Below are 12,226 nucleotides of genomic sequence, written 5' to 3'. Positions count from 1 at the left end.
ACAAGCCGCGCACTTTACCCGACATCGCCAGACATTGGTCCCTTCGTGCGTTTTCACATTATCCGATCCGATATCGGATGTAGGACCGATATCCCATATATTTAAGCCGCCATCTTTGATTTTTGCCTTTGAAATCCTTCCTACATCCGATATCGGATCGGATAATGTGAAAACGCGCTTAGTGTATACCTGGCTTAATGACTGCATTGGAGAGACGTGACAATAATAGCAACTAATTACTTTGAATTAGCTTTATCTAATAACTAATACCAACTAAGTATATGATTGATCACCCATACAACCATTTCAGTCGCAAAATCTTCAAATCAGTAACTAACTGTCAAATGTGACAACGCGTGGTAACGTCGTGCAAACAATGCGACCGTATTGATACAATAACAAAATGTAGTCGTCGTGTGCACTCGTTACGGTAACAAAATGTGTACGAATTTGTGGCTGTCAATGTCACTGTCAGAATGACTTTTAACGACACTTTATTAGTCGACGTTTGCACACATAACGGTAACAACATGTGGACGAATTTGTGGCTGTCATTGTCACTGTCAGAACGGTTTCTGACAGTGACATTGACAGAATTTGTACACACATGTGTAGGTCTGATTACCGAACTGCTCCTAAACCACTGTATCCGCAAATGACAATCTGAAATACGAAGGTTTCTCAAACTGTCTTGTGAAGTTGTGGACTGGTTGCTTTGAATCATTTAAATATGAGCGAATTAAATAATAATAAACGACGACGACCATTTAAGCACTCTTCGACATTTTATAGAAATGTGGGAAAGTTAAGAAAAGTGCAGAATGATAATACAAATAGATAAGCACTTTATAGTTACTTAATGTATTAAATATATAATTTTTAATTCTTATTGATAAAAATGAAGTGTAGTGTTGCTTTACACAATAAAAGTAGGAATCAAATGAAATAGAGTATTTACTGTGATATTAATAGAATTTCTGTTGCGCAATGATAGTTTTTTTTCAGTACAGATGCTGCTTTTTCTAACGCAGTAGTGCGAGCAAATCAAGCAATGATTCATTTCTTGTCTGGTCGAAACTCTTAGCTTAGATTTAGGTACTGAAAATCGTCGTACGATACACGTGCGAAAAGGACATTCACAACTCGTGTCGAAGTAAAACACTCCCTTCGTTCGTGTATTAATTTATCGCTACTCGTATCGATTTTCCTCTTTTCCGCACTCGTATCTACAAGTATTTTGTTTGGGTTACAAAAAAAAACACATTATTTACTCTACTACGTTTTATTCATGTCTCTTTAACATTACAAATTTGTCAAGACACTTATCTATACAAAAATCTTGACTTAAGAAGTACAGATCGCTGAAATTAATGTTGATAGTAATATTAATGACGACTACTTCAACAAGTGTCAATTGTGAAATGCCGCAAAATACTAGTTGCTATATAGAAGACCATAATAATATGATCCTCGATCCTTTACAACCCAGCAGCTCGATACGCACGTTACAATTTTTTTTTAATCTTCTTTAGTGAGGGCAACTGAGTACGACGGCATATTTAATTGTTTATAAAGTTTGAGGATACCTGGAAAAAAATAATACATGAAGCCATTTTGAAAATATAATAAATATTCACTGCTTTCGGTCACGCGTGTACGCTGCGACCGTTTGTCGACCGTTTGGTGACCGTTTGGCGACTGTTTTTTACATGGAATATTACCGTCTTAATCCATATTTTAACAACTTTATTGGTTTTCTAGGCATTATTTTTATTATTTCAGTATAGTATATGCACCGGAGCACTAAAACTTCACCAATCAATATACATAACACGCAAACACCGAGTAGTCAATAATATTATTACTGGTTAAACTGAGGTAAATTGATGGCGCGTTGATAAATTTAGACTTATTTTATGAAATCACTCGAGCAATTTAATTGGCCATGGTAATTAGCCCACATTATATTACAAATGCAAACAATATTTTATCTTTAACAAATTCTTACGCCATTACATTTTAATGTCAAATGATTTTATTTCTTTTTTACTTTGACGTCTCTGACAGTCGCCATTTGAAAAGAATGAAATGAACGAATGATTTTGGGAAAGTAGTCGCCAAACGGTAACAATGTGTGCACGCGTAGTGCACACTTCTGTCACTTCTGAGACCATTTGTGCCTGTTACCAATCGTCCCCATTTGGGTCGCCGCGACTAAACGTCGACCGTACTGCGACTAAGCATTGAGACCCGAAGACCTGTGTGTACACAAAATAGGAGGATTTGCGTAGGAACGGCGACCGATTATGGTTATATGGGCAATCATATCTCAACATGCTTAGGTAGGTATATCTACTTATCCAGGGTATATGTATATCTACCCATATAACCATAATCGGTCGCCGTTCCTACGCAAATCCTCCTATTTTGTGTACACACAGGTCTTCGGGTCTCAATGCTTAGTCGCAGTACGACCTTCCTCAAATTCTCAAGGATGAAACTTTGGGACAATGTAGAGTTCGTATCGATGTTTAATGTCTGCATATTTTCTAGTTTGGCCCGACGGCCATTTTTTTTGCTATCAAGTGCTGAAGGTGAAAAAAAAGGTGCTAATTTTCCTTAAATTCTCAAGGCTGATTTTTAATGTATGTGTTAGAGCACGTTGTTAGAAATTGGTAATCATCAATGCCAGACCGTTTCCGCCGGCCGTAACTTTTACCAGACGCGACAAAGTTGACAAAAAACCACTCTAACTTTCCTCATTTTCTCAAGCCTGATTTTGATATATGATACACAGGAAACTATAACTAGACCGTTTGTAAGCAGCCAGACCAATCGGATGGACCCAACCATGCGCCAGACTGGCTTAAAGTTTCGCTATGAACATCAATAAAATCGTGATTATACATAGTTATTAGCCGAAACTACAAAAGTTAAGAAGTTGAATTTTGCACAGCAGTTTACGTTTATAATGTATATTGGACGTTAGAAGCGATTCTGAAAAAATTACCCCTAAGGGGGTTAAAAAGTGGATTTCAGTTTATATGGGGATCCAATTTTATTTTTAGTTAGCGACTTAAAACTTGGTAAAACGGTAGTAAATAGGAGTAGAAGAAAAGTAATTTCAGCTTTTTTCGATTTTCGTCCTTTTAGACGGTTAGAAAAGGGATGGCAGTTTGTATGGTTCAAAGTTTCATCCTTGAGAATTTGAGAAAGGTCTGGCGGCTCTGGGTGCGTAGCCGAATGGCACAAACGCTCACGAAACGTTCACGAAACGAAACGCTAGTAGATATCTATCTCTATCGCGCTTGCGTATTGGCGCGACAGAGCCAGCGGCGTTTCGCTTTCGTTTCGCGTCGGAGAAATGCCATTCGGCTACGGGGCCAGGGCTCTTGATCTATTACAAAATGTTTTTCATTTTATTTTTATTTACTGATTCATTGTTACTTTACCGGGTCATTGAGACATATAGGACATGTTTATAGTCTGTGGGTACATTTACACATTTTGCGCTACAGTGACCGCACGCCATCTAGCGATTTATCATTGACTATTGAGTCACATTACCCGCTAGATGGAGCATACTGATACATCAAACTGATGAATTTAAATTGTGGATAGTATCGTCAATCTTTTTAATGTGTATTGTTGTACGATTTGTACAATCGTCTTACCGTTTAACCCAACCCAATGGTTCGCTTATTTGCACTTCCTCAGAGCATAAAATACTACTTCCTTTATCTCTGGACACTTCCTACGCTATATTTAGGCATAACGATGTAACAATGGTGTTGCCTTCTGAAGTGTTTCCTTTGCGGTGGTTTTTTCAAGAAGCCGGTATAGGGTTCTCAAAGGTCGACAACGCATAAGTGGCTTTTTTTATACCACGTCGGTGGCAAACAGGTACATGTATACGGTTCGCCTGATGGAAAGCGGTCACCGTAACCTATGGACGCCTGCAACTCAAGGGGTGTCACATGCGCGTTGCCGACCCATTAGAAAACTTGCTCCGATGTTGCTCTCTGTCTATGGGCGGCGGATAGTCTGCTCGTTATTGCCTATTTCTTAAAAAATACCTCTGACTAAAGGCGTATAACAGTGCGGAATCTAGTGGAGTTAGAGTACTAACAATGTATGTAAAGATTGTAAAGTAGTTCGAAGGTGACTCCACAGTTGTCATGCGTAAGAGTTTGCATAACCCGAACGAGGCAGGATGGATGCAATGTTTCTGATTAGTTGCTAATTGCAAATTGGTCGTCCTGTCTTTGTCCAATCAAGCCGACGCGTTTGAAGTGCCGTGTAGGCTGAAATCTCGGAAAACACATTTTTTTGTACCTACCACTTTTTGACAAATTAGCATACTTATAGTCAGACTGATGGTAAATATTCACCGTAGGCATTGGACGCCTGAGTTTTTTTTATCCCAAATAGCATTTCGTCCTGAAGAAGTCAATTTGTATTTTTTTTAAATATAAAAGCTAACTTTATTTTTAATTCACATTACATAATTATAATATGCCTAAGTATATATGGTATATGGTTAGGTACCTACTACCTATATAATATATACAGTACCTAACTAGATACGTACTGCGTCTGTAACTACAAAGACATATATAACTCCGTATAGACAGATAAAGTCTAAGAAAAAAACGTACCTCAGTACCATACAGAAAAAGTTACGGTGGCCTAGATGGCATTACACCTTTGGGGTACGCTCAGCTAGATGGCGCTAGTATTAATATTTGACATTTTAAAACATATCAAGCTAAGAATATGGGCCAAATTGTCAAAACTGAGGTTAAAAGTTTTAAGCTTGTGTCAAGAGATGGCAGTCTATGCACTGTGATTACACTGCATTTTACTTTGACAGTAACTCTCTATAATACTCGATCCTCTTTGGTAACTATAACCTATAGAATAGAATAGAATAGAATATCTTTATTGCGAACCATGGTATACGTAGAGTTGTTACATTTCATTAAAATAAACCTATTAACTACTCCTTTAATTATACAGATGTTTAATTGCTAGATATAAAACGCGATTATACTATTACGTTCATAAAGACAAGAACCTATAACTTGAGCCGGAAGCAGAGAACCGTGGCGTGGACTAGCTTTTCAATTCAATTTTAAGACGATACAGGAGGGGTCAATTCTCCATACAAACGCTCTCGACTATTTTCTCCCTGGTTTTTGAAGATAGAGCCATGATTTTTTCAATTCAGATTATAATAACTTTTATCTGTGTCGGACCGTTTTGATTTTTTTGATATTCTTATTTTTAAAGACGCTAGAGCCCATCACAAATTTCCAAAAACGGTGTTATTCAAAATTGGTGACAATTAGGCAAAAAAACTAAACTGTCCGACAAAGATTATTTCATTGTTATTCAGGTTCTCAAATTTCGTTACGATTCACTAAGTTTTGAAGGAGGAAACAGTCGAGAGCGGAACATCGATTTTAAAGATTTTTTCACAATATCTTTTAACTGAGTTGTTCTTAATGGTCTATTTTTTTCGATAAATCTAGTTAATAACACTAGTATATTAAACTAGAATTCCCAAATTGAAAGAGGGACTACTTTCCATTTTAGCATTTTCGCTCCTGTAGCGTCTTAACCGACTTCCAAGTCTCGAAAGGAAGGATCTAAACACGGATCTAAAGGAAGGAACCTATCTATTAAGTACTAAACTGTTATTATTTTAGAATATTTTATGTATCAGAACTAAGATCAGAACCCAATAATTAAAAAATCTGTAGCGATTTGTGGTGTTTTTTTTCTGTAGGTACCTACTTAATAAGATATGTAAGGTAAGTAGTTACCTACCTGATTAGCATCTGTCACGGTTTTATTGTATTACATATTGTATTCTTGTTCTGTTTACCTAACCACTGATTCAGAAAAGGTAATTCAGAAAATTCAGTAGGTAAATCTTAAGTTAAGGAAAACGTTAAATGTTATAATTACTGGCTTTTTTAAATTTCAGATGATGTACAGTCAGCATTAAAAGTAGCAAATCAAATAATGCTTCAGAAGTGGGTAACTACGATTCTGTAATCTCTGAATAAAAAGACATGTCTGACTATCCAATATCCATAGAAAAATATTTAGGTAATTAAACTTTCATATCATTTTCGACCACGAATATCATGTCAGTTACTTTTGGTGCATCGCTTCATCCGCTACTATTGACGTAGACTGTACACCCATATAACCATAATCGGTCGCCGTTCCTACGCAAATCCTCCTATTTTGTGTACACACAGGTCTTCGGGTCTCAATGCTTAGTCGCAGTACGGTCGACGTTTAGTCGCGGCGACCCAAATGGGGACGATTGGTAACAGGCACAAATGGTCACAGAAGTGACAGAAGTGTGCACTACGCGTGCACACATTGTTACCGTTTGGCGACTACTTTCCCAAAATCATTCGTTCATTTCATTCTTTTCAAATGCGACTGTCAGAGACGTCAAAGTAAAAAAGAAATAAAATCATTTGACATTAAAATGTAATGGCGTAAGAATTTGTTAAAGATAAATATTGTTTGCATTTGTAATATAATGTGGGCTAATTACCATGGCCAATTAAATTGCTCGGGTGATTTCATAAAATAAGTCTAAATTTATCAACGCGCCATCAATTTACCTCAGTTTAACCAGTAATAATATTATTGACTACTCGGTGTTTGCGTGTTATGTATATTGATTGGTGAAGTTTTAGTACTCCGGTGCATATACTATACTAAAATAATAAAAATAATGCCTAGAAAACCAATAAAGTTGTTAAAATATGGATTAAGACGGTAATATTCCATGTAAAAAACAGTCGCCAAACGGTCACCAAACGGTCGACAAACGGTCGCAAAATGGTCGCAGCGTACACGCGTGACCGAAAGCAGTGAATATTTATTATATTTTCAAAATGGCTTCATGTATTATTTTTTTCCAGGTATCCTCAAACTTTATAAACAATTAAATATGCCGTCGTACTCAGTTGCCCTCACTAAAGAAGATTAAAAAAAAATTGTAACGTGCGTACCGAGCTGCTGGGTTGTAAAGGATCGGGGATCATATTATTATGGTCTTCTATAGAGCAACTAGTATTTTGCGGCATTTCACAATTGACACTTGTTGAAGTAGTCGTCATTAATATTACTATCAACATTAATTTCAGCGATCTGTACTTCTTTTTTCAAGATTTTTGTATAGATAAGTGTCTACAAATTTGTAATGTTAAAGAGACATAAATAAAACGTAGTAGAGTAAATAATGTGTTTTTTTTGTAACCCAAACAAAATACTTGTAGATACGAGTGCGGAAAAGAGGAAAATCGATACGAGTAGCGAAATATTAATACACAACCGAAGGGAGTGTTTTAAATCGACACGAGTTGTGAATGTCCTTTTCGCACGTGTATCGTACGGGGATTTTCAGTACCTAAATCTAAGCTAAGAGTTTCGACCAGACAAGAAATGAATCATTGCTTGATTTGCTCGCAGTACTGCGTTAAAAAAAGCAGCATCTGTACTGAAAAAAACTATCATTGCGCAACAGAAATTCTATTAATATCACAGTAAATACTCTATTTCATTTGATTCCTACTTTTATTGTGTAAAGCAACACTACACTTCATTTTTATCAATAAGAATTAAACATTATATATTTAATACATTAAGTAACTATATCTATTTGTATTATCATTCTGCACTTTTCTTAACTTTCCCACATTTCTATAAAATGTCGAAGAGTGCTTAAATGGTCGTCGTCGTTTATTATTATTTAATTCGCTCATATTTAAATGATTCAAAGCAACCAGTCCACAACTTCACAAGACAGTTTGAGAAACCTTCGTATTTCAGATTGTCATTTGCGGATACAGTGGTTTAGGAGCAGTTCGGTAATCAGACCTACACATGTGTGTACAAATTCTGTCAATGTCACTGTCAGAAACCGTTCTGACAGTGACAATGACAGCCACAAATTCGTCCACATGTTGTTACCGTTATGTGTGCAAACGTCGACTAATAAAGTGTCGTTAAAAGTCATTCTGACAGTGACATTGACAGCCACAAATTCGTACACATTTTGTTACCGTAACGAGTGCACACGACGACTACATTTTGTTATTGTATCAATACGGTCGCATTGTTTGCACGACGTTACCACGCGTTATGTCACATTTGACAGTTAGTTACTGATTTGAAGATTTTGCGACTGAAATGGTTGTATGGGCATGCAAGCAATAGCCATAATTAACTTTTATGTTATTACAACAACTTCATGAAAGACAGATATAACTCCGTATAGACAGATAAAGTCTAAGAAAAAAACGTACCTCAGTACCATACAGAAAAAGGTACGGGGGCCTAGATGGGGTACGCCTTTGGGGTACGCGCAGCTAGATGGCGCTAATATTAATATTTGACATTTTGAAACATATCAAGTGAGAGGAATCTCAAAACTGAGGTTCAAAAGTTTTAAGCCTGTGTCAAGAGATGGCAGTCTATGCACTGTGATTACACATTTTACTTCGACGGTAACTCTCTCGATCCTCTTTAATGTAACTCATACCTGCAACGAACATCTCATTAACAAAAGGTTCATCGTAAAGATATACCGTTGTCGATAAGATCGCCAACTGGAGCACGACGGTACAGCGTAAAACTACCAAACGTACAACGTATCATACTAATAAGTAATAAGTCTAATAACCTACGAAGAGCTAGTCCCAGATAATGCCTAGCTTCTACGTAAATTATGTCATATGACGGTACCTACCTGTGTACCAAATCTAAGTAGGTACCTACTATACACTACATCTGTATGTAGTGTATAGTAGGTAGGTACCTACTTAGATTTGTCAACTTGTAGGTACTTCTTGTACTCAGGATGACTAAAATAGCATATTATAGCATAGACACTTTGGTGACTACGTGAAAATACGAAGGAAAAAACATTTTAAATGTTAACCATCTAGGCGCGTTTTCTGGGGCTAAGCGATCAGACTATTCTGCCAATGTACTGACTCTGCCACTGCTGGTGCCTAATCGCTTGCCCCATCCGGCGATTTAAGTGCCATATGGTGCCGGTGCCGGCTACAGAAAACAATAGCCACCCCATCTCGTCCCGTGGCTGTTGTACAAGGCGACTTAGGTAGTGCGTTTTCACATTATCCGATCAGATATCGGATTTCGGACCGATATCCCATATATTACAGGCGCCATCTTGGATTTTTTCCATTGAAATCCTTCCGATATGCGATATCGGATCGGATAATGTGAAAACGGACTAAGGGAACACTGATGACGCCACATAAGCAAGGATCGCCCGTATTCTTAGCGGGCACGCCACCACAAAAAAAAGCCTTGCGATATACAAGTGTAATGTCAAGTACCTACCCACGACCGTGATATAAAAAGGGTAAAATGCATATAAAAATGAACTTGCTCTCGCACTACACTCTGACGCCTGTAGCGTGCAACGCTAATGATGGGGTTGGACTAGCCACTTGGCGCGTGACACTTGCGTAACACTGGCTGGCGCCTAATCGGTTGTTAACTTGTTACAGAGTAGACCGGGTGGTATAATAAGTGCAGGACGGAACGAGATCACGTATGCAACGTATTGCAATTTACAATGTTGCATTTGATCGGTCGCCTTAAATATAACCTCAATCATAGACTTAATACACACATGTTGGTGTTAATTAATCTAAGACCTCAATACTCGGCTACGTATCTAGCTAGAATCGCATGCGAGTTGACGGGCTGTGTATATATGAGCTTGAAATAGTTTTAAAATTTGAAAATTGACAACCTCTCTGCCAGTCTTAGATGAATAACATGAGAAAAACAATAGAAATAGTGGCTGTATGTTATTTACGGCACATTCTTATACCATAATTATGGTGTCCACCGCGCTTTAAAATAACACCCATAATGACATTACCCAACGTAACTGGCGCCAAGCTTTATAAACTTAAATGAATTTGGAATAAAATAGTACATTACATCAGAGGCCGGGAAAATGAGGATTTCCGGCCAAGTGGGTATATACGGCCGAGCGAGCGTGCGAGCGAGGCCGGATAGGGATACGAGGCCGGGAATCCGTTTTCACGCCGAGGCATGTATAGTGCTTTTCTCAAACATACAATGAAATAAAAAAAAATGATCTGAAGGACAATATTTTATTTATTAAGTGACAAAATACATATACACTCAAACGTCAAGTGTGACAAGTATCCAGGTCACACAAAAATTTAAAAAAAAGTGACATGACAGTACTGACAGCTTACTTAAAAAAGTTACTTTGCAGGCCTAGGCCTAAAAAATAATATGAAATCCCTTTACAGTCCTCTCGAGTTGTTGCGCCCAAAAAGCGATACTTCCCAGCCCATTTTAAGGAACGTAAAGATAATATTTCATTGCATGTTTGAGAAAACATTCTTCCTTCTTCGAATGTAGAACTGTTCAAGTGGTATCATTAATATCGACCAAAATTGCGTTTGCCTGAGCGATAAAAGCAACCAAAAAATTCTCAAAGTCTCACTTAATCTTTTTAGTTTAGTCCGCGGTTAGATCCATTATTTGGTACAATCTTGTATGTTAATTAAAGACTGTAATATTATGCCTAGTTCTGATCTATTCTTGATTAGCCAACTATGCCTTGAGACGTCGAGCCATGTAGAGCCACTTGCTGCTGCAATTAGTTCGTATCGGCATTTATCGACTCCAGATCTGCAATTAACACTTAAGTAACTTAATTAAGTGTCAAGTGCCACAAGGCTGCTTATTTACGACATGGCAAAGCAAAGGTACCTAAGTAAAACAACAGGGTTTATGTAAATAAATATAGTTTATTGAATAATTACTTAAATATGAGGGAAGAAAAAATAGGTAATTATTCATTAGGTAGGTGCTTATTTACTAAAAATATTATTGGGTAAGGGTAATTTATTTAAAACTTAATTACTTATAGAATTGTCACTTTTATCAGTCGTTTCCACCATTGCAGCCCTATCTAAACTCGGGGTACCTAATAGGTTGTTCGTGTCAGTCATGCAGTTCACGATGACCCGCTGTCAATACTTCCAACATTCACTGATCCTTCTTCAAACTATCGGTAAAGTCTTTGGTCGTCGTTTTTCGTCAAGTTCCAAAATTTTTCCGATTCTGCCATTCTTCATACGTCAAGTTAGTCTGCAGCACGTCTTTGACCGTAATGAGTTGGCATTCTTCTTATTTCGACTCTATCGTTTTTCGTCATTTCGTATTTGGTCATATTTAAAGTTGGTACTGACATAAGACTATGAAAAAAAAAACACGAAAAACACAGATTAACAGCGGACATGCCGAAAGAAGATTATGACGAGTAAAGAACGAGACGGATTACGATAAAGATGAACTATGATCGAAGATGAGATCGACGATCTTGACGAATAAAGAATGGCTGACGAAAGAATCGGACAAATAATATACATATAAGAACTTGACGAAAAACGAACGAGACGACCGACCCAAGACTCGAACTATCGAGAAACTCTAAAGCCTCCGCCACACATAAACAGTTTTGATAGCGTAGCGTTAACTGAGCGCAATGATAGCGGTGCGCCGGACGAACGCTGGCGTTCCGCTCGCAATCCGCGCTCATTAGTTCCCGCCGGCGTCCGCTGGGCGCAACGCCAGCGTCGCCGCGTGCGCTGGGCGCAACGCCAGCGTCGCCGCGTGCGCCGTTCGTCCGGCGCACCACTATCATTGTGCTCCGCTGACGCTCCGCCTACGCTCTCAAAACGCGCATGTGTGGCCGAGCTTTTAACCTAACATAACCTATACAAATACATGCTATATCCTCGGCGTGACACGGACCCAGCCCTCTGGAATAGTGGTGATGATCCCCTGAATTCTTGGGGCGGGCTTCTTTAGCGGCTGGCCATCAGCCGTGGATACGTTGAAGGCCTGCATGAAGCACGCGAACACTTGGAAAGTGCATTGACGCGCGTACGTCTCTCCGGCGCACAGTCGGCGACCTAGAGAGAACAGAATCATTATTTTTTTTTTTTTTAAATATTGGGGGGACACCTTACACAGATCAACTTAGCCCCCAAACTAAGCAAAGCTTGTACTATGGTTGCTAAGCGACGATATACATACTTAAATAGATAAATACATACTTATATACATAGAAAACATCCATGACTCAGGAACAAATATCTGTGCTCATCAC

At 38.1% G+C, this 12,226-nt stretch overlaps 1 protein-coding gene across 1 annotated transcript in view; it reads right to left on the bottom strand.

The window, feature by feature from the left end:
• Positions 1-10,839: 10,839 nt before the first annotated feature.
• LOC125242592 (probable cytochrome P450 304a1) overlaps positions 10,840-12,226 on the bottom strand; it is a 38,978-nt gene continuing 37,591 nt past the window's right edge. The window contains exons 10-11 of the mRNA XM_048151380.1: positions 11,762-12,029; positions 10,840-11,612 (exon numbers count right to left, since the gene is read on the bottom strand). Coding sequence (XP_048007337.1) covers positions 11,845-12,029 — 185 coding nt within the window. The 3' untranslated portion in view covers positions 10,840-11,612; positions 11,762-11,844. The remainder of the gene's footprint in view (positions 11,613-11,761; positions 12,030-12,226) is intronic.

This window comes from Leguminivora glycinivorella, chromosome 3 (genome assembly GCF_023078275.1).
Source record: "Leguminivora glycinivorella isolate SPB_JAAS2020 chromosome 3, LegGlyc_1.1, whole genome shotgun sequence".
In the NCBI taxonomy this organism is placed as follows: domain Eukaryota; kingdom Metazoa; phylum Arthropoda; class Insecta; order Lepidoptera; family Tortricidae; genus Leguminivora; species Leguminivora glycinivorella.
This window is presented reverse-complemented; position numbering and strand designations above follow the sequence as displayed.